Source organism: Sceloporus undulatus, chromosome 2 (assembly GCF_019175285.1).
Source record: "Sceloporus undulatus isolate JIND9_A2432 ecotype Alabama chromosome 2, SceUnd_v1.1, whole genome shotgun sequence".
NCBI classification, from domain to species: Eukaryota; Metazoa; Chordata; class Lepidosauria; order Squamata; family Phrynosomatidae; genus Sceloporus; species Sceloporus undulatus.
In genome coordinates, this window is record NC_056523.1 from 315,567,536 (window position 1) to 315,591,643 (window position 24,108).

A 24,108-nucleotide genomic window follows, 5' to 3' on the forward strand; every position below is an offset into this window, starting at 1 on the left:
TTTATTATTATTTTTATCCAGCCCCTCCGCACAATGCAACTGCAGTAATAGAACATGCAGTCTTTTAAGCAGCCTAGCCCCCAAACCATATAGTGGGCTTTTGATATCTGATGGGGTTATGCTCAAGTTCCATCATATACAATGGCATAGTAAAATGGTATCACTAATATAAAATGGCAAAACCAAGGATTTGTTCTTTGTTTTTTTTTAAAATATATTTTTAAGATGTGACTGTTTGAATCCATCGATGCAGAAGCCATAGATATGGAGAGCTGACTGCAGTTGTGCATGACCCATATGCCTATGAACTGTACCCAAAAGCAGACTGATAGGTAGTGAAGCAGTCCTCACAAGAAAGTCACATGCTTCCTCTAAGTGGCCTTAGTCAGCAGTCTGGCTTTAGCAGTTTGGACCAGTGGAAGTTTCTGGACACTTCTGAAAAATAGTACCCACAGAGTATGTTAAAAGTAGGATTTAGGCAGAATTAATAAGAACAGTAATACAGCGTAGTTTGCTCACTAGTCTTAATTGTACAGATACAGCCATGGCTAGAGCACTGAACAAGTTACAAGTGACAAAGTTACTCGTAGGGACTTGTTGCACTGGAGGGCTTGATCATACAATGAATGTACATTATAAAAGTAAGACAGATTGGAAGATAGTTACTTCATTGTAACATATAGTTATTCTTTATGTTTTTTGTGACTCCCACATATGAGTCACCTGCACCTGTGGAATGTAGTCTCATAAACTAGAACTGAGCAATATAACTCTCTTCTCTCTTTCTCACAAAAACAATATTATGGCTCCACCAACTCCTTCAGTTCCCTTATTTCCTTGGCAGGTGGTTTTGTTTGTTTTTTTAAACAGCTTCTTTTCTTTTTTTTCACCTTGGAAAAATGTTTGCATTTTTTTTTTTTTTTTTCCCCCCCCCCCCCCCCCATTTGTTATTCTCATTTCATGAGTCTCTTCTAGATTAGCAAGTAATGCAAAGGAAAAATCCCTCTGTGAATTGTGTCTCCTTTGTTTAGGAGAAAGCCACGGCATTGAAACTTGTAACTGTTGCTGCTTTCACCCCTCAGGCTCAAAGAAACAGTCTTGAAACTTAAGACACATTGGGAACATGTGAATAAGATTGTTGAACTTTACTGCTTAAAACAGGTTGCACTATACAGTGCTGATAGAAATCTCTTGCAGATGCTGTCATCAACATGCAGGTTGTCTTTTTCACTCTACAGCCTCACACATGGCTGCTGATGTTATCTTCTCATCTTCAGGACTGTTGGTTCTGAAAGATGTGTCCCTGATTCCATCTGAAACCATGACTTCAAAGAATTTACTGTATATACTCATGTATAAGTCTAAAATTTTAGTCAATAATTTGACCTAAAAAAACCTGAGTGGACTTATCCATGGGTCAGTGTAAGTATTGTATTTTAACCCCCGCCCCCTTTTTAAAGGAAACAACTTATTTTTAAAAAATAAGGAACCATTTTTAAAAAAGATGAAAGGCAAGAATGTAATTTGTCCTGGAAGCACTCACCCCCTCTACTCCGTCCTCTATGTAATAATAATAATAATAATAATAATAATAATAATAATAATAATACTGTTTATTTATTGCCCGCTTTTCCAAAAGAGATCAAAGTGGATTACAACAAGAGGACAAAACAATGTACAATTTACAACAGTATCCACATCATAAAAACACACGAAACTACACCAAATTTAAAACATGATTTAAAAACACGATAAAAAAATTGCAAACATTAAAAACCACAACAAAAACTAGCTTAAAAGTGCCAGTGTAATGGGGGGAGAACAGATGTCACAACGCATGGGGGAAAGCCTGTTGGAAGAGGTAGGTCTTCAGCTTCTTCCTGAACAGGTCAAGGGAGGTAGCCGAGTGGAGCTCGCCGGGAAGAGAGTTCCAAAACTGCGGGGCCGAGATGGAAAATGCCCTCTGTGCAGTCGAGAAGTACTTCGTATTAGGAACCCTTAACAATTGCTTCCCGGTCGATCTGAGAGTGCGGGGTGGATTATATGGGGAGAGGTGGTCCTCCAAGTACCCTGGGCCCAAGCCATTTAGGGCTTTATAGGTAATAACCAACACCTTGTATTGGGCCCGGAAGCGAATGGGCAGCCAATGAAGATCTTGCAGAATGGGTGTTATGTGGCTAGTCCTGGGACATCCAGTGACTAACCTAGCTGCCATATTCTGCACTAATTGAAGCTTCCGGGTTTGGTACAAGGGTTGCCCCATGTAGAGTGCATTTCAGAAATCCAACCGAGAGGTTACCAGAGCATGTACCACCGTTTCAAGGTCCTCCCGGCCGAGGAAGGGTCGCAGCTGGCGTATCAGCCGAAGCTGATAACAAGTGCTCCTGACTGTTGCATCCACCTGAGATGTAAGGTGGAGCGACGAGTCCAGAAGCACCCCCAGACTGAGAACTGAGTCCTTCAGGGGGAGCGTGACTTCATTCAGGACAGGTGGACAAATTTCCATCCCCGGGCCAGGTGAGCCTATCACAAGTACTTCCGTTTTCTCTGGATTCAAGCTGAGTCTGTTTTCCCTCATCCAGCTCATTACTGACTCCAGACAGGCATCTAGAGGAGAGATGCCATCCCTAGGCACTGCATCAGTCGGAGACACAGAGAAACATATTTAGGTGTCATCAGCGTACTGATAACACAGCGCCCCATGTCTCTGGATGATCTCTCCCAGCGGTTTCATGTAAATGTTAAATAGCATGTAGCCTTCAGTATGAGCACAAACAGTAATGGCTGCTGGAATTTTGTAAATTCTTTGGCATTATTTTCTTTTGCTTCATCCTTTAGATCTTTTGTTACACACTCCTAGGTTTTACCCTCGACTTAACCATGGGTCATATCAAAATCCATAATTTTGGCCCCCAAACCTGCCCTTGACTTATACATGAGGTTGACTTATAGTTGAGTATATACACAGTATATACTCTCCACTCTGCACACTTCTGGCTCCACACAGAAAGTACTCCATATGCTGGTTGGTCTTTGGAGGTTCAACTAACTACTGAGAAGGCTACAGAAAAGTGGAAAACATCAGTTTCTGTTAGAAAGAAAATCAAGGGAAAAGAACACACACACACATCAATAGTGCAAGGATCAAAATTGACTCCAGGATTCTTCATTGGATACAATTGCAGCCTGCTCACTTTTACATGTAGGTGAATATTCAGTCCAGACAATATTGGAGTATATTAGACATACAAGACAACTGTGGCTCAGCCTTCAGTTTCTACACATGTAGTCTCTGAGGTTTTGGACAATGAGGGACCCAACCTATAGTATAGCTGAAACTCCCTCCGTACCCATTATGGTGGAAACTTGGAAAGGATTACTAGATTTCCTCCTCCATATATTGAGCGTTTCCAATCTTGTTTTGTTTTGTTTTCCATATTTGTTAATAGATTTTAGTTAGAGCTGAAGTAGATCCTGTCTCTGTGGACTAAAGCAGCTCTATTGGTATACTGTCTGTTCTGGTGATTTGTTTTTCTGCTGCTTCAACTTCATTTTTTAAAATTGGAGATTTGTATTCACATGGTTCTTCATGTCTTCAGTTTCCAACTTCTTTTTATTTCTTCTTGGTCATGTAATGTGTTCCCTTGCAAGCCATAGAGCAATCTCACTCTTAGTTTAAATTTCCCTTTGATTTCTTGGATTTTATGGGATAGATCTCTTTTCTTTCTTTCTTTCTTTCTTTCTTTCTGTTTGTTTGTTTCTTCCTTTTATTTCTCTGCATTGATTATTGCAGTAGTTTTCCTTGTCCTTACGCAGAAGTCCATGAACAGTTGCTGTCAGGATTTTGACTCTGTTTCTGTCACTTTTTACTTTTGCTTCTTGTCTGTCCTTTACTATTTGAAGAGTTTCATCTGTTATCCATTGAGGTCTCTTTTTCTTTTTGGCTACAGATATTTTTACATTTCTCCCTGACAATGTCACTGGTGTCAGTCCAAATTTCATCAGGTTCCTGATCAATTTGGCTTAACAATATAAATCTGTTTTTCATATTATCTTTAAATTCTACAGGGATGCTTTTCAGCTTGCATTTTGGCATTTTGCTATTAATAGTTCATGGTCTGTGCCACAATCTGCTCCTGGTCTTGTTTTTGTAGACAGAATGGAGCTTCTGCATCTTCTGCTTCCAATTATGTAGTCTATTTGGTTTATATATTGTCCTTTAAGTAATCTCCGTGTATACAGCCACGTCTTAGGTTGTTCGAAGAATGTGTTTGAAATGGACAAACTGTTGCCCTCGCAAAATTCTGTCAGCCAGTTTCTTGCTTTGTTTCTTGTGCTTAGACCAAATTTTCCTACAGTCTTTGATTCCTCTCTGTTTCTGATTTTTGCTTTCCAGTCACTTGTGATTAGTAAGAAGAACTGCCTTGGTGTTTGATCACTTTCCTCCTTGATTCCAGGATATTTATTTCCCCAGTATTACAGGTTGAGCTTCCCTCTTATAGAATTCTGAAAATATTCCAGAATATTCCAGAATCCAAAATTGTCCACATGGGTGGCTGAGATATTGACACCATTGCTTTTGGATGGTTCAGTGTACACAAACTTGGTTTCATGCACAAAATTATTTAAAATATCATATTTGTTGTATTTTCTGTCTTGCAAACTTATCTTTCCCCCACTTTTTTAGCTAAAGAATGGGATATAAAATACCTTTTGTGTGTGTATAAGTTGTATATGAAATATAAATTAATTTTATATTCATTGGGATCCCATCTCCAAAATATCTCATTATGTATATTCAAATATTTCAAAAATCTGAAAACCATGAAATCCAAAACACTTCTGGTCTAAAACATTTGGATAAAGGAGACTCAACTTGTATTTCTAAAACAATAGAAGTAAAACTATTCAATGTAAAGATTTTTATATAAGACTATGTACAGTATCACAATTCTTGGTTTCATTTTCTCAGTTCTTTAAAGAATTAAGTGTTTGACACTGTGGAGGAATAGAGGGGAAATAACTCTGTTTTATTAGCATTGAAGATTTATATTTTTTTGCAACTTTTTTTTATTTGCCTTCTTGGAATCTGTCAAAACCAAAAAGGTTTCTTACATTTCCTGTGTTTTTAACACTTCAGGATCTTGTAGCTCCATTTGTAACAAAAATAAAAATGTAAAAGAAGACCTGGTGGATGGTTTGGTGGGAGACCCACAAGGTATACTTAGGCCGTAGGCTATATTTTACAGGAAGGTAACGGCAAACCATCACTGCCTAAGAAAACCCTATGAAATTAATGGGGCCACCATAAGTGGACAGGTGACTTGAAGGCATATATTTACACACATATTCAATCTGTATTCATCTAAATAAATGATGTTGTTAATACACCAAACATGATAATTTAATGCTAAACCAATTCATTTTGTGTTCTTAAAATGATTTTCAATCTGTAAAGAGTCGAAATCATTTATTTCATTTTTTTCTGAAAGTTTCAATATTTGTATGATAGAACCCAAGATAAAAAGTTCTTTTCCATGGTTGTAAAATTTGAGCACCAAATTTTATAAGGACTATAACATTTTATAATTTTATAAGGACTATAAAATTTATTGTATTCAAACCATTATAAGGATGGAGTGTAATCTCTGCCCCCCCCCAAAAAAATATCCATTTTCCCCTGTGTATCAGGTCTTTAATTTTAGTTTGTAAACCTTTGGTAGACTGTCATATTTCTTGTCATGTAAACTGCTCCCCTCCCCATTTTGTGGCTGAAGAATGGGATGTAAGTATATATTACACTTTATTTTTCTTCAAACATATGCATACCTTTCCAATAATGTACATTAGAATTTACTTAATAGCATAAAACACTCCTCCTAAAACACAGTTTCCTCAGTGTCTCTTGCAAGGGCATCCTTTCTTCCCATCCATGTCTATTTGAATTTATTGTTATTTTATGATATAAACACATACAGTGTGCCTGCACCATGCACGGACACATTTTATGTAGTTTCCAGCTTATGCGGAAGCCGTGCAGGGAGGAAAAAATGGCATGTGCGCCCGTGGTGCATGCACACCATGCCGCCTCATGCACACACCCCATTATCTCCTATGGAGCTTGAGCATAGGTGGATTTTCCCTTGTGGGGAGGAATACGGAATGGTCCCCGCTAAGGAGAAGGCCCACTGTATATCTACAATAGTTCCACAAACTTTTATATTCATATGATGCAAGGATTTTTCTTCCCCTCCAAGTCATTTATTTCACTGTCATTTAATACACAGTAAAAAATAAAGGTGATTTGCAGATAGACATTCCATAAGAAACTTTATGGGGGGGGGGAATGCCAGAAGCATTGGTTAGAGGAACAAAACAGATAGGCCCAAGGAACTGCCTCTTGGCTTTTACCAATTCTTTTGGTGCAGCATTTCTAAATGCCTCACCTTTAAAGCATTTGGAAGCTACTTATTTGCCCATCTGCTGCCTGCCATCGATTGGGTGGGCATCATAATGTCACTTTAGAGGTGGAGTCGAGGTGTGTGTCATGCAGTCGCCACATTCCCACCCACACCAACACTGGCCCCCCTTAGTGTGGAAAATAGACATCTTTGCACGCATATAACCCCTAACATGAATATAAACCTGCATATAAACTCCTCTTTCTCAGCTAGCCGATGGGCTGGCCAGCCTATTCCTCCTCCTTAACTGTCATCTTCGGCCTGTGAGGGAGTGAATAGGCTGGCCCAGCCCATCAGGGCTAGCCTGAGAAAAGAGGCTCCTCCTCCTAAACTGTCATCCTCTCGGCCTGGGAGGGGAGAAGGCTGCCCCAGCTCCACCAGGTCTAGCCTGAAGAAGAAGAGACCCCCTCCAATCCATCTGCCTTGGTCCAGGCCTCGAGGGAGAGAAGAATGCTGGACTTGATCCACTCCCCCCTCACCATTCCTTCTTCCCTTTTGGTTTGTGTCTTTAGATTGTAAGCCGAGGCAGGGAACCGTCTATTATCCCCCTGTTGTAAGCCACCTGGATCCCGTGATTGGGCGGCATATAAATAAATCCCATTATATTATTATATATCATTATTATTCTTATTAATTATTTATTATTATATTATTATGTGGCAAAGCAAGAATGAGACAACTGTAATGAAATTAAATTAGAAAATCCAAAACCAGACATCCAATGGGACCGTGGATGAAGAGAGGGATGGGGGCATGTGGGGGGCCCTCCATAATTTTGCTTTGACAATGTATCATTTGCACAACGATGCTCTGATGCAATACAGAGCATCGCACATGCGATTATGTGGCCATTCAGAGCAATGGCCATCCAATGGGTTGGCATCTGCGCAAATGTGGGAGGTATTTGGGGGTTCACTGGTGGTTTGTTTGTGTGACAGGAGAGGCAACAACAAAATATAACCCAGCTGTGCAGCTTGACGCCACACTGTGTGGTTGGACTGTGCACATTTGGCCTGTCCTGGGAGTGGGCCATGCAGGCAGCAGGGTTTCAAAAAAGCAGGATCAAGCCACTTTTTCCTGCCCATCTGTTCCAGGCCTTTGTTAGTTACAATATTATTCCAACACCTGTGAAAGGGTTGATTTTTGATGCCAGTAGTTAGAATTTTGATAGATAAGTCCCATGTGACATGGAGTTTGATGAGCCTCCATGTGACACAGCATTAGATAGATAGACCTAAGTCTTACAGTTTTTATAAGAAAACATAAATGGCATATATTTCTGCACCATTAGGTGTCTAGTGGTGACATAATCGCCACCAGTGATTCCTCCACAGACAGCTTTGAAAAGGAAAGTTAGTATCCCACTTGTGGGCACAGGTAAGTTCACAAGATTTTAGGGTATTGCTGACTGACTAGGCGTATGCCAGTATTAAAAATGTCACTGGGAAAGTTTCTTTCTTGTGATGTACTGGGGAAAATATAAACAACTGGAATGTAGACTGTGCACTTCAACTATGTTTGTTTCCAATTTATTAACAGAACTATGGAGATGGAACTCCTTATGAACATATGACAAACAGGGACCTTGGATCACATGACAATCTATCTCCTCCTTTTGTGAATTCCAGAATACAAAGTAAGAAGTCCTTTAAAAAGTCCCCACTATTTTTGTATGTTTATAAATGCTTCTGCTTTTTTATATTAAGCTGAAACAAAACAGAATGGTCTATTTTTTTTAAAAAAAAAATGTAGTTCAACAATATCCTCTGTTGATTTGCATTTCATCTTTGAATTGGGAAAATATTTGCCTATGATTATGTTTTAAATTATCCCTAGTATGGTATTTATGTACAGAGAATATTCCTTGATGACCATGTTAGAGTCTTTGGATACAATCTGGATAGAGTATGGTTTCAGACATGTGATTTATGACTGGCTCCTTGCTAAGGAAGGTGGGGAGACCCCAGTGTTTATCCATAATTGGAACTGCATTTCCTAGAAAAACAAATTCCCCCTACCCCCAGAAACCCCAGCTTCTCTGTAGGGTTGTGGGTCCCTTTGGAGGAAATTTCTGGGAATATACCAATAGCCTCATGGGGGAGAAAGGCAAAGAAAGTTCCTTTGTGTGAGCAGAAACTTGTTCATGTAGTGCTGGATTAGCCCTTGGATGCTTTAGTCTGCTTTGAGTTGGTTTTGGTCTCTAATCCTTATTTTATATTTTATTTATTTTAGGGTTTTAATCTGCTGTTATTTTTATTTCTAAAAAATTGCAATAGATTGCTAATTTGATTATGGTGTTTCATAGATATTTCACTGTTCCAGGTATTTGTTTTGTAAGCTGCAATGAGAAGCTTTAAAACAGCCTAAAATATTTTAAAGAAATATATATGTGTAGCTTCCAAATAATGCATTTAAAAGAGACTCATTGAGATGCCTCCACCTCCAGAAGTGAGGCACTTGCACATTTGGGTTTGTTTTAAGGAGTTATATGAAATCATAGTTTTCTTTGGACAACAGTGTGAATTTGCCTACAGGGACTTGTAGTCTCTGAGTTGTAAATTTCTATGTTAAGTCTGACCATGTCTGCAGTATGTTCTACTTCTGACTGCCTGTGGCATTTGGCAAGTGTGTGTTCTCACAGTTGGCTAATGATCGATCACATTCTGACTTGCAGGGTACTCTTTTTGCAGCAGTAATATTAGTTATCAGAATAAACTCTTTAACTATTTACAAACGTTGATCACACATTGCTTTAATCACATTTGATAAATGGGTTTGGTGAAGATAAATATATGATGTTAAAATATTAGTAATCCTTCTCCCTGGCCAAGGTCACACCCTTCTATTTGCACTAGTCAGTGAATTGACTGAGATCCTTTAGCTTCATACAAGTGAGTCTCAGCCAAAGAAACCACTGAGTTGCAACTGTGATACATCATTCTGGGACCAATATATTCCTGTGAAATATTCCTTGTCCTTCATTATTAGGAAATATTTGTTAGTTGACAGTGTTGAAGCTTGCTGTAATCTGTATATAGTCACATACAGACAGTGCAGTTACTGCAGTTTCAAGGGGCTGGCTTGAGCCAACAAAAGCAAAGAAATCAGATTCTCCTTTCTCAACTCACACAGTGTTAGGTTTGACTCTAGGCAGGGTAAATGCAACCTTTGTATGTATCTGTGGACTTCCATGAAACCCACTGTGGTGAGTGATGCTTTGAGGTTTGACCTTTTCACTTGAGTTTTTGCATCTTGAAAGTTTTTCTTTTCTTTTCTTTTGGCTTCTCTTAACAACAATCCAGCCCATAAATCATGTCAGACAAAAATTGTGCTTTCACTTGTAAAAGAGAATATTTTCTTTTGGGTGGGAGTGTTTATAAGTATATGTTGAAGAATAAAGCAAACATACTTTGATTAGATTCATTGGAAAGAACACTCATTTATTAAACTGTTGTTAGGATTTTGATTCTGAAACCTAAACAAATAATTACCCTTTAGTAAGTGCTGCTCATCTGCACTATCAGGATTGTGTGGTTTAAAATGAACAGTTTATTTTTTCCATCTTTATGCTGCAAATGTTTCTGTTTATTGGGTATATTTTAGGAATTGACAATACTTGTCTTCTCTGTGCTTGAATATACATGTGTGAGATGCTAACAACTTCTGACAAGTGTGTGAATGTGAAATAAGGCATGCTTACCATTGGAACCAGAGATTCAGTTTTTGCAATATATGTAGTTTTTGTTAGCTTAATTTGTACTTTGGCAGTCAGAGCAATTTCAAATGTGAATTCTTTAGACTTAACAGTATATATTCTTTGCTGAATTTTGCTATTCCATTCTGCATCTTTACTCATACTACAGAAGATATTTGGAAAGGATAAGATAAAATACTGCAAGAGAATTGTCACTTCTTCTTATATCCCTGGAACAGAAATATGCATTTATTTTTGTGTTAGAAACATAAGACTAGGTGTCTCTACCATGTCTTTCCTCACTATATAGACTTGTTTGGGTAGACCAAATTCTGTTTCTTTTTCCAGATGCAGAAGTTTAAGTGTGGGAGGCAAGGTCATCTGCTGCTTTGTAACAAGGAACACTGCTCTTTCTGAGCACTTGGCACTGATGCAAGTGTTGTTCTGTCTGATAAGCTGCCTGGTCTGAAACATTTTTTTTAATGTTTATGGAGTTCTACATTTCTACCTTAGGCAGATTTCAAACAGTGTAACTATATTTCAGGCTAGATGGCTTACCTCAATATCACAAAACTATCTGTGAAGTGAAGGTAGTGAATAGAAGCTCCCACAGTTGCCTTGAAGAAAGTTAAGAAGCTTTTGATTAGGCAAATAATAATAATAAATAAATAAAAGTTTTATTTTTATACCGCCCTTCTTACAATCAGGGCAGTGCACAACATAATACAACATTATCTCTTTTTTACTCTGCAGGCGTGAGAATCTTGAGGAATGTCTACTGAACATGCTTAATTTTATTGCTTCAAAAATGAAATAGATCATTTATGATGATGGTAATTTGGATGGGGTTGCTCTCCCCTTGAAAGTACAGGTCCACACTTTGTGTATATTCCTAGATTCAATCCTGAACTTGGTAGCTCAGCTTTCTGCAGTGGCCTGAAGTGCATTTGCACAGTTAAGGCCTGTGCACCAGCTGCCACTGTATCTAGAGATGGTGGATCTGGGTATGTGACTTATGCCTTAATTACATCCTGTTTGGATTATTATGGGTCTGCACTTGAAGAGTGTTTTGAAATTTCCTCTGGTCCAAAGAGTTGCACCTGGGCTACTGACCAGGGCTACTTATAAAGATAATACAGCTCCTTTGATACAACAGGTCCACTGGCTACTGGTTTGTTTCTGGGCATAGTTGACAGTGCTGGTTATGACATGTACAGCCCTATATAGCTTGGCCCTTCCTCCCTCCCTTTCTTCATGCACCATATTTCACCCCAAAGTGGGACTGCAGTATACAGAGAATTACAATGTAAACACATATGGCTAAAAACTTTTAAAATTTGAGATTAAGGCAATAATAGCTATTGTTTTCATTTATATGTGAGCTAAAGGAAAAATTGTCACAATTTAGGCACATTCGTTACCAGAAACATACAGAGAACCTATGAATATTTGTTGAAACCGTGTGACAACTGTGGACCTACACTGCAAATACTTTTAAGGTATTAATTCTAGCCTTAAATGCTTTCAAAGTGTTAGGAAACCATGCAAAAAGTATTTAAATTAGTATTAACTTCAAGCCGTGAAATAATTAGCTGTGGGAATTAGCAAAACTAAATTTATTGTGGCCAAAAAAAAAGGGGGGGGGCGGGGGAGCCTTTCCAAGTTCTTAATGTTTTCTGCAGAAGCATAGTTCTTACATTCACCTGACAATCAACTGAATTCCATCTTAAAGAATAAATCAACAATGCACTTTTGGCCTAGTGGAAACATGTGCATGTGTGCCACTACTGTACAGCAGCCAGAATATATTGCTACAGATGTGTGTCATCCCAGATTTGCTGCTCAATTTTCAGGAGGCTTTTTTGTGAGTCCTTCTTAACCTGCCTGGGCTATCTTGCAACTACATTAAATCATTTACCAATATACAGTAACTTGTTTCTATACCCCTGTAGCTTAATGGAACATTTCACTGCTAGGATTAGATTGAGGTTTCAGGCGATCTTCAAGAAAGCTTCTGGCTTCATATATTGACCTTTTGAATCTCATCTGGGTTAGTAGTTGATATTTTGATTTGGTTACTGTGGTCATATTGTGACAGCTGCTGGTTCATTATAATTCAGTTCCTCTTCTCATCTGCCTAGCAGGAATATTTTAGCTTGGGTTGCTTCAAAGGGTTTCTAGCCATCTTGGGTTTAACCTAGCACCATGTAAAGGTGAAATATTGTGAATGCTCTATCCTCAGCTTCACTCCCCTAAAATGGGATGGGTTATAGCCTTTCTTGCGTAAGAAACATCTGAGCATGAAAAAGGGAAATAGCTAAAACAGAAAATTATTGTGCCATCAAACTGATATCATTCTAAACTAGTATGTAATTTGAAGATTACAAATTAAGTTTAATAAAATTAAATGTGTAATTATATAAAAATGAGAAATGTAATAATGCAGGCTATTGGCCCTGTAAATGGCTAGATACAAAAGATGATCAGATATCAAGCCCTACATCCAAATCTATACTTGCTGTAACTGGGAGCAGGCATCACATTTATGTACTTCCCACTGATTCTTCTCATCAAGCATACAAGAGAAGTTATAATATCTCTTTATTTTCTATGGCCTACATGTTGTATCCCTATCAGAAAATTCTAATTATCTGTGGCTTTTTATGTATAAATTTAGTTTGGGCTCTTTAATTTTTTAGTAATATGGAAGTATAGATTTTCTGCTGAATCCACTTTTTACCAGTTTGCTTAAATTTTTATATAGAGACTAAACACAGCCTATTCTCAGTATTTCTTTACTATGTTAAATAGTCAGTAGATGTAATTCAGTAGGTGGGAGTGTAAACTCGTTGCCTCTGGATTAAAGTCATTTTCAGTCCTTTCATTTTGCTTGCCATTCAAAGTTCTTGGACATAATTTCCCCCCAATGTTATGTTAAAAGAAACTTACACAGATTAATCAAATTATGATTACTTCTTGATTTATGTAGAGCCAGGGGAAGGATTTTTCACTCTTCAAGCACTGCATGTGAACACATGTACTTTCACTCACATCTGAGGAATCCCCCTTTTTTTTCCTGGAAAGGAGTAGATAGCTTTCCTTTCTCTCCTCTCCAAAGGTAGGTTGCTCTTTCCTCAGGGCTAGTAGTAGTGGTAAAATAGGGATGTCTATGCAATTGGTATGCAGTCAGGGAGGGAGCATTTAGTGACCGTTTAGAATGTTCATTGAAGTGCTGACAATAATAATAATAATAATAATAATAATAATAACAACAATAATAATAATAACAGTAATATTTATTTGTATCCCACCTCTCTCTGTGGATCGAGGGAGGTAACAACAAAATTCAAATATAAAATACAGACAACATTCCCTCAAACCCCAACCCTCAAGCTCTCCCCCTTAAGGTCTTGGAAGCACATATAGCACAGCCCTGAGATGGAGCCATCAAGTTGATATAAAATATAAATTAATTGATACAAAAATCATTATGAACAGTATTGCAGAATGTACTTAATAACTGTAAGAAGTGACAAGCATTCTGAATTTTATCTGTTTTTTCCTGTTGTTTTCCCTCCTATTACTGTAATTTTGCTGTCATATGTTCAAACATATACCGTATCTGTGAAATTGCTGGCTATAAATATCCTTCAAAAATGGTGGCATATCCCAGAATCATACCAGTGCAATCTCATGTATGTTTACTCTGAAGTAACTTTTGTTTTATTCACTGGAGCTTACTGTCCATGATCATCCTCCTCCTCCTCCTCTTCCACCTCTTCTTTTTTTGTCTTATTTTCTGGAAAATGGCATGAAGCACCTGGGGTCTGAACAGGAACATGCCTGAGAGAAACACTGCAGACTTAATGTCCTCCTTTTTTGCCCCAGGCCACCACTGTATCTGTCATGATTATATTCTCAGCCCATAACTATTATTGCTTTCTAAAATATAGAACCATAAATAGGAAAATATGTGAAGGAAGATTAATTTTAAATTGAATTATTCTTCTTTTAGTTAGTTAAGACTGAATCTGAGAAGGCCTCTGATACATACACTTTGAATTATTACAACTTACATTTCACACATTATAGTCTAGATTCAGGGTGGTTGCACTACACTGTGTAGGCTTTGTTGGCAACTGGGGAAAAAAGATAATGGGTGCTCAGCAGCTATGAAGGAAAAGGCATTGGAGAAACAGGCTGCTGAGGGCCAGCAGATTTTTATCTACATTCCCTTGTGAGTGTTCAACCACAAGTGCAAACCAACAGGATTCCAACCATCCAGTTAACTGTAAGCATTTTAAACTCTAGATACTAGCAGAATGAGGATACATTCTGATGTGGTACATCTCAGCTGTGCAATACTTTCCTGTCAGAAGGATCTGGTGGTGGTAGTAGTAGGGAGCATCTGTTAATAAAGGTTTTCTTTGGTGTTTCTTTTGATGGTTTGAATGGACCTTACTGCCTATAGCCCTGCCCCCAAGCATATTTATGACTGAATTCTGGAGATCATTCCATGCAATTGATGAAAACTATCTTGTAATAGATGTGTTAGTCCTTAAGGGCTCACAAGACATCTGCTTTTGAGAAATCAATCAATCAATAATTCCTAATAGTTATGAGAATTTAGAAGCATTTTTCAATCCTGTCAAGGTTCTAGGTGAGTTGGGCGTATGTGTGACCAGGTGTCACCCCTCTTCTGGGGTGTCACCCTCCCTCTGCATCCCCGTAATGACCCCACTGCTGTGATGTTATAATATTCTCAGGATATTCTGTGCAATCATGTCTCCTCATGTAGGGGATTGCACATATAAAAGGTGACATGACGAATGCCATTTGGAAGTATTCTGATTTGATTTGCAGGTTGACGTGTTTGTCCATGTAACATTAATGTTACTCAGAACCTCATTGCTCCCTCCACATGGTATGGTGCATAAATTCTATATCAACGTGGAGGTCAAGATCAATTATGTGCATTTAATGACCACAGTGGAAATGCATAAATTTAATAGACAATGAAGAAATCAAAATAGTGTAGAAGTTCCTATACTTAGGTTCAAACAGTGATCAGAATGGTGACTGCAGTCAAGAAATAAGGAGAAGACTAGGAATGGAAGGGGCAGTTATGGAGGAACTAGATAAGATCCTAAAGAGTAAATTCATACAACTGAGCATGAAAGTTAAAATTGCCCAGGACATAACATTTCCCATCACCATATATAAATGTGAGAGTTGGACAGTGTAAAACGTAGATAAGAAGAAAATCAACTCATTTGAGATGTGGTGCTGGAGAAGAGTGCTGAGCATACAGTGGACAGCTAAAAAGACAAACAAGTGGGTCCTAGAACAAATCAAGCCAAACCAAGATGGAAACCAAGATGGTGAAACTGAAGCTGTTGTACTTTGGGCACATCATGAGAAGGCATGACACACTCAAAAAGACAGTAATGCTAGGGCAGGTGTGGGGCAGTAGAAAGAAAGGAAGACTGCACGCCAGATGGCTAGACTCAATTAGGGAAGCCATACAAGACTTTCAGCAGAGCAGTGGAGAATAGGGGGATGTCTCATCCACAGGGTTGCCATGAGTTGGGGATGACTCAAAGGCAGTTAACAACAACAACAACAACAAATATTTCTCTAATGGAAGAAAGAGATGTTAGAAATTGAGGGGCAGCATTTAGGAAGGGTGCAGGGACAATCCTTCCCCATTTCAAAGTACATTTGACTCCCTCTCCCTTCTTAACTTTTATTAATCAGTTCCCAATTATTGATTATGGGGGCATTTTGTCAGTCTTTTACTGAGCTACTAATTGATTCTTTTCAATGGATTGGTAGTTAGTCCAAGATAAATTACCTCTCATTCATAATATCTGGTATGAAATGGCTGATCTAATGTACATCACAGAAATTTGGTGGGATTTAAAGGGTTTGTTAGGGCACATAATTTACAAGCTGCATATTATATAGCTGAGTGTGCTTTCAGAAGCAAAACAGGGCTAGTGGATAAGTACCCCATTTCTCCATGCATCTGAGGAATTAGAACAAGTCTAGGAAAATTGATGCTACAACTTCATTCCCTCAGTAAGTCTCAAAGGTGCTACAAGGTCCCTTTGCATGCCCTTTTTTGTGTTCCATAAGTCAGTGTGCTGAATTGTGATGGACTGGGGCCTAGGAAATGCACATTCATGGTCCTACTTAATAGTATCAGCTCTACAATTGGTTCAAACTCAGTATGAACATAAAAAAATTGTTACAAGCCAAAAGATAGGAAGATTCATGCACCAGAAACGGTACTAAATACAGTGCGCCCGCGCTATAGATGGGCGCCCCATATGCTGCTCCCTGCTTATGTGGAAGCTGCGCGCTGGGACAATGAATGGTGCGTGCGCCCATGGTGCACATGCTCCCCCACGCCGCAAGCACAAGCCCCATTCAATTGAATGGTACTTGAGCATGCACGTTTTCTAGCTTTAACGGGGGGGGGGGAGGGGGGTCCCCCTGCGTAAGCCAAAGGACAAATGGATAAAGCTATTTATAAATGACAGCAGTATTTATACAAGAGTTTCACATTATAAGAGTACAAATATATTTAACAGACCAACAGATTTCCAGTATGATATCATTGTGAACCAAAAACTTCTTCAATGGACAACAGTAGCACAGATAAAACAATAGATTGAATTAATGTTGAGGATTTCATTATGCTGGAAAAAACAAAACAAAATGACTGTTGGGTGTTTGTGGGTTGTGAATAACAAATAATCCCCCCAATGGATTTATTCCTTCTCCTTACCTTCAAGCTGGGTCAGTTGTAAGTCAAAAGCGTTCCTGTTCTGCCTATCTCACTATTTGCATTTGGTACAAATAGCTACCTCTGTGTGCTATGGAAACATATTTTCTGAAATTCCATTTTGAATCCCAGTTGTTGGGAGAAAGGAGAGGATTAAATCAAATAAATATTTTATCAAATAATCATATACTAAAGAAAGTGCAAATAAAATTTCTTGTCACATAGTTCTTAGCAAAGTTTACATTCCAATGAATTTTGTCTTAGAATAAGGGTGAATGTTTTAATTAGCTACTTTTAGCTTTCAGATATACACCTTGAAGGAAAAGCACTGGGCAATATGTGGGAAATGTCATTCGTATCCTTCTAATGAACTTAAGCCATGTGAATGAAGTTTGGTTTGGCCAAAGGAAATTCTTAGGGGCTGTGCTGCCATATTGTAGAATTAATGCAGTTTGCCACTGCTTTAACTGCCATGGCTCAGTGCTATGGAATTATGGGATCTAAAGTTTATTGTGGTACCAGAGCTCTCTGTCAGAGAAGGCTAAATATCTCACAAAATTGAAAATCCCTGAATTCCAGAGCATTGAGCCATGATAGTTAATCAGTGCCAAACTGCAGTAATTCTACAGTGTAGATGCAGCCTCTGAAATAAGTCAAAGTACATCCTCACTTTGGGGGTTCAACTTGAACAATTGCAGAATTCCAAATAAATACAGTTTTAGCTTTCTGCCTGCGACATTTCTGTGGAGGTTAGATAAAATGAAGGAGAAATGGGTTGATCAATGTCTGAAAGCAAAAATATTTATTAAAACCACCCCACTTGGTAAAAATGTATTAAAATCCTTTTCACATCTTTCTCAATAGTTTAAGCCCAATGATGTGTGTGGGATTTTTGAGAGAATAGGTTTGGACTGTACATTTGGACTGTACAAGTCCCCTCTGCCCTCCTGTTTGTTTGTTTGGTTGGTTTTTTAATCCTAGTGAACCAAACTGAAGGCTTCACATCACAACACATTTTGGTTTTCTCCACCTTTAAACAGAACCCCCTTTGACTTGCAGATGCTTTATTTTCATGTGTCTCTTCATGGTTGTTTTTCATTCCAAAGTCACATAAAATCCAACCACAAAGGGAAATAGCTTTCAGAATAGCATTTATATGGCATTTTAATGGTTAATGAGCTTCCAGCCCTTATCAAGATGAACTTAGTTTAGCTTTCAAATAAGAATTTACTGCTGTTCTCTCAGCTGAGCAGATATTAGTTGCTGGGGGAATTTGAGCTCACACCTGTTCTTGCATTAAAAGGCGTCTATAAGTGACTTCTTTAAAATATTCATAGAGGAGGGAAAATCCAATTTCTAGAAAATCTTAGCCAACCAGGAAATCATTCACAGGGTTGCCTTTTGGAGGGAAAAAATGTGGCTCACAAATTGGTTTCCAGTATTAATACTTTTCAGAGGTATTCTTGGCCACATAATTAATAGCCATTTAAATGAAGAAAAAACACACCACTTCTTTGAAGAACAGTTTGTGGTTTTGGCTTTAGATATGCTGTCTGCCTACATTAGAATTTCACAGGTTAATGTATGAAACAAACAAAACAAACATGCTGGATGACTAGGCTGTCTGTGTAGCTGCTCCAGTTATGGTTCTTTGAACAATAATCCACAAACACAGTTCTATGCTTTTCTGTGGTTTCACACTTTTTTTTAATAGAATAGTCTTAACTGGATCATTAACAATCTACTTGACCCTGTTCTCAAAGAAATTACAAAGATGTTTTCTGTGTAAGATATGCTTATATCAATCTGATGCATGAAATATTGATAATGGTATGCAGAGAAATTTCATGTCATCAAAAATGTTATCATGCAAGGTTAGATTAGACTTGATAATGATATCTAGATGCCAACACCAGACCCTCCTTGCACTTATTTCTAGTTATGCAAACACAAATAGGACATTGTTGTTCTGATGAGGCAAAGCCTATGTTGACACAGAAGAAGTAAACCAACCCTTAGTTGGATGAGTAACCATGTGTATCCAAATGGCTGCTCTCCACTGCTTCTAATTAACAAGTGCTTAGGAGAGGGTGTGTCTGGATGTGTATATATGTGAATCTGCACATTTAGGTTGAATTGGAAAGATCAGATTGACATAATCACTACATTTCTTAGTGGGCCCTGCATACAAATCTGCTTTGCAAATGACATTGGATCAGCCTTTTGAGAATGCAGTTGGGTCCAGGTTCTTTCTTAAGAACTTAGAAAAATGTCTATATTGTTTAACTTTCAAAGTTTATACAGTCAGCCCTTCTTATACACAAATTCAAGCATCCATGGTATGATTTTGTTCCAAAAAAGTATAAATTTCAAATAACAAACCTTGATTTTACATTTTTTATAAGGGACACCATTTTGCTATGTCATTATATTTAGTGGGACTTGAGTATGCACGGATTTTGTTATACACAGGCGATCTTGGAACCAAACCCCAGCGTATAACAAGGGTCCACTGTATTAGTTGAAACAAGACAACAGTGTCAGACAGCATGTTGTAGTGATATCTGACCCAGGTGAGGCTTTAGGATGCAGCGATTAGAAGAGATTAGAAATCAGTGTGTGAGAAACCAGTCAAGTAGCTCAGAAAATAGCCTTCTCATTTGTATGTATTCAGCAATGGAAGAGTTTTCATCATAGCTTGTTATGAACCTTATTATTTTTTCCAAGGTACAATTCTAAACTAATATAGACAGCAAAACATGCAAACAAACACAAATTAAACTAAATAAACTAAAAGGAAGTGTTTTCACTCAGTTGCATCACTAGGGGTGTGTGTGGAGGGTGCGGACCACACCGGGTGACACCACAGAAGGAGTGGTGACACCCGATAAGTGCCCACCTCCCTACTGTGCGCCACAATGTGTGGCAGGGAGGGAAAAGGCTTTACTTTGGGAGCACACTTTTGGCTCCACCTTGAAGCCCCTCCCTGAAGCCTCACCCCCAAAGCCATTGAAGCCCTGCCCCTGAAGCCCCACTCCCCACACTGAGTGACACCCTGGTGTGGGACGCTGCTGTTTTCACTAACTTCAGTTCAGTGAAATAATGAATAAAGCCCAGCTTTCAATAAATTGTTTGTTCTGCAGAGCATTAAGTTATTCTCTATAAGATAATAGAACCATTGAAGCCACTTCCCAGATAGATATTGACACTGTCGAGGGATAGAAATTTAACCAAACACCAAGTATTTGAATAGATCCAAGGGTGAAATTCTCTCTCTCTCTCTCTCTCTCTCCATTCTTGCTAAAAGTAGGGCAAAGAGGTTGGGGGGGGGGGAGAATAATGGTGTGGTTAGAGTAATGGGAAGGAGTTGGATTGGCTAGAAAATCTGTTATGTAATAGGATAGTGCTGAATGAAGGACAGGGTTATTTGTGGATCATCAGTAGAATAGGGACTAAGGGCATGGAGCAGTCATAAGCTTGGAGCAATCATAGAATAGGGACAGAAGAAATATGAAAGGAGGAGATGGTTAGATTACTTATTTTTATGCCTGAATTGTGTCATCCACCAAGAACCAGATTCCATGTCAAGTATCCTCTTCCTTGGGTGTTGGAATGCATATGGAGGATTTCCCGTCTGTAGCACATTCTTTAGTTGTCTATATTTGTTTATATCATTTCTTGTTTCTGGGCCAAATTATCTTACAATGTTTGTCTCAGATGTGTTTTGCATTCCAGTCATCTGTGATTATCAGCATGTCCTGTTTTGATGTGTGATTAATTTCTTCCTGAACACTCATGTAAAATCTTTTGATTTTTACATTTTCTGCCTATGTGATTGGAACATAAACACGAATTATTATTATATTGATATGTTTTCCATAGTGTTGATTGAGAAGGAATGTGTTTCAATTCCATAGCATTCACTGAGAATGAAAGGTATTCAGATTCACCTATATTAGAATGTTTAATATGGTACAGCTGCTATCCATCCAGAAGAATTCCCACATGAAACCTTATAGTCTTTGAGAAAGCTGAAGACGAGAACATTTTAATTTATTTTTGCTCTCACTCCAGGTGTTTGTTTGTTTGTGTGTATATACATAAATGGGTGATATTGACCTAGATCCTTTAGTATCAAATTGCTCCTTCAATGGACTGTTGCACAAGTGATTGGATACTCCTGGAAGTCTCAATTTAATGCCTCCTTGTGCAAGTGGAAGAGTGGTGGCAAGAAAATTACAAGTCGTTATACCCAGAAGAGGTGGCCATCTAGCATGTACCTACCGCCTTTTTCCCTCATTGTTGGCCTTTATTGGCTCACATCACAAAAATATGGTTGTGTTGGCTTAGTTGTTGGGATGCCAGTTCTGACAATCAGAAGATCTGAAGGTTTGCCAGTTCAAGGCCCAAGTGTTCCTGTCACTAGTCCCAGCTTCTGCCAACCTAGCAGTTTGAAAGCATGTAAAATGCAAGTAGATAAATAAGTCCCACTTTGGTGGGAAGGTAACAGCATTTGGTGCAGTCATGCTGGCCACATGACCACCAGAGTAGTCCTTGGTCAACTCTGGCTCTTCATCTTAATAACAGAGATGAGCAGTGCCCCTTACAGTCGGTTACAATTAGATATTCATGTCAAGGGACTACCATTACCTTTACCTTTTAATGCCTGATCATTTAAAAACAAAGTAAATATAATTTATGACCTTTTTATGGAGACCAACCTGACATGCTTTACATAATATTGATGGGGAGATTATAGCGGCCTATCTCAGGCTCTCTTAGAGGGGTATTGTGTTAATAAGCAGGTGAGAAAAATTACAGGATGGAGTAGCTGTGGTGTGTAAAGACTATCATAACCTGACTAGACTGCCTGTTAGGGAACTGAACCACATTGAGTGTTTATACATGAGACTGAAGACCAGGGTTGGATTGAAAATTATGTTAGTGTATCTGCCACCCTGCTGCCTATCAGACACTCTGGCTGACCCCACAAAACTGGTTTCAGAGTTGGTTTGGAGTTGGCCAGGCCTTTGGTGTTGTGTGGTTTCAACATCCCGTTTGAGACCAACGTGTCAGATGCAGGTAGTTCATGGCCTCCATGACAAACACAGACCTGTCCTACCTTGTCTCAAGGCCCATATTCAGCAGGGCATGTTTTTGATGCTGTTTTCAGTTCCAAGCATGTGGAGTTGTGGGCAGAGGTGATTACTGTATATACTCATCTATACATCAAAAAATTTAAGCCCAAAATGAGCTCCAAAATCCTAGGTAGACGTATATACAGGTCAATATGGTAATACTTCTCTGTGAGCCTTGGTAAAGCTGTGGAGAAGGGAGGGAAGAGAGAGAGAGAGAGAGGAGGGAAATCAGAGGTCTTTGTCCCCTCTTTTGCAAGTCATCAGCCTTGGGGAAAGTTGTGGGGAAGGGAAGGAAATTGGAAGTTTATGTCCACATTTTGCATGTCAAGACTGTGACCCTTGGGAGAGGTCAAAAGAGGGAGAAGGAGGGAGTGAAGTGGTGTTTAGATCTGTTGTTACATACCCCTGAGTTTGACCCTTGACTTATCCACAGGTCACATCAAAATCCATAATTTTGCCCCCAAAGCCTGCCCTCAACATGAGGTTGACTTATACATGAGTATATACTGTTAACTCCTCTGCATTGTCATGAACAGATCATTTTCTAATCAGAGCTAGCATCACAGCTACTAATTGTCCCTGCAGGAGTAGTGAGCCTATTAAAATGGTCTAACCTCAAAAGCTAATGGATCCTTCAGGATCCCAGAAATCCAGGGGGTTGTCACTGAAGCCAAGCAATAGATGGAATCAGTATCTGATTAGGGCTATTGACACAATCACTCCCAAACATCCTTCAGCATGTTTCTAGTCAGGCTTCTTGGATACAAATGGGATTTGGGAACTAAAACAGAAAGAATATGACTGGAGCACAAACAGTGGAACACTTGATTTACATTCAACGAGGCCTGATATAGAAAATATCTTTGTTCGTATACGGTGGCAACATATTGTGAAATTACCTTCTCGGAATGTATTGAATCTGTGAATTAGTGTCTAGATGAAGTTTTCATTGTGGTAAGGAGTCAAAATGAGGCACCCCCCTCCATCCAGTTGTAGAGCTGTCATGCTTTTAACCATGATTTTACAGATAAAATCTCTGGGGTAAGAGCCTACTTAAATGTTGTTGTTGTTATAGCAGAAGCTGACAGTGGGGTGTCCAGCCACCTTGTGAGTAGGATTACATGATCAGCTTCAGCTGGTGAGTACCATAGATATGGACATGCCTCCAGGATGAGTAAAGTTGTCCTCTTGATCTTTGTCCTTCTAGGCTGATCATTCAATGGGGAAATGAAATTAGATCTCAACTACAATGTAATACTAATGCAATTCTCAAGGAGGGGATTTTCCCAGCTTGTTTTTAAAAAAGTGGTGGTATGACTACTTTTAAAAACCCTATTGATCATACCGAGTGAGTATATCAATATTAAAATCACTCCACTGGTTACTACTTAGTTTCCAAGCAAGGTACAAAGTGTTGATTGTTATCTTCAACACTGCAGTGGATCCCACCCTTGGGTATAAATTCAATAAAATAAATAAATTCATGGTATGGGTCCAGTTTACCCATGGGACTACTTTTTCTCCTATAACCTTTCTCATACACTCAGATCCTCTGGGGAATATTTATGGCAGTCAGGCAAAAGCAGGCTGACAGCTGTTACTCGGCACATTTTCTTTGGCTGCCCACGGACTGTAGAATGACCTGCTGAAGGAGATTTGTCAGCTGGATACTCTCTCTGCGTTTAAAATAGCAGTACAGACCAATTTTTTTTCTGGGCGTCCTGTCCAGATGGTTTTTAAATTATGAAGTTTAAAGTATATCGTGATTCTTTTAACATGAATTTATTCTGTATGCTTTTAAAACTGGAATTACATGTCTAATTTTTTTTTGTATAAATTTCCTTTATTTCACTTATTCATACTCAGTTTACATAAATTTTCTTCTTACTTATAATCTTTTACATTTGTTTTAACATACAGTTCCAATACTTTTAGGATTTATACATTTTATAAGAGAAAAGGATCCCTTGATTTCCCTTGAAAAAGAGGCTAATTTAAACTTAAATTATTCCAATTATTTACATA

General features: G+C 38.6%; 1 protein-coding gene across 15 annotated transcripts in view; it reads left to right on the forward strand.

Annotated features, from left to right (window-relative positions):
• Window positions 1–24,108, forward strand: part of TCF4 (transcription factor 4) — a 438,455-nt gene that overhangs the window by 122,802 nt on the left and 291,545 nt on the right. For all 15 annotated transcript variants that reach the window (XR_006102477.1, XM_042454744.1, XM_042454750.1 and 12 more), the window contains one exon: window positions 8,001–8,097. Coding sequence is in view for 13 of the 15 variants with exons in the window: in XM_042454744.1 (XP_042310678.1) it covers window positions 8,001–8,097 (97 nt within the window). In the remaining 2 variants the exon portion in view is untranslated. Of the gene's footprint in view, window positions 1–8,000; window positions 8,098–24,108 lie in introns of those variants that run through there.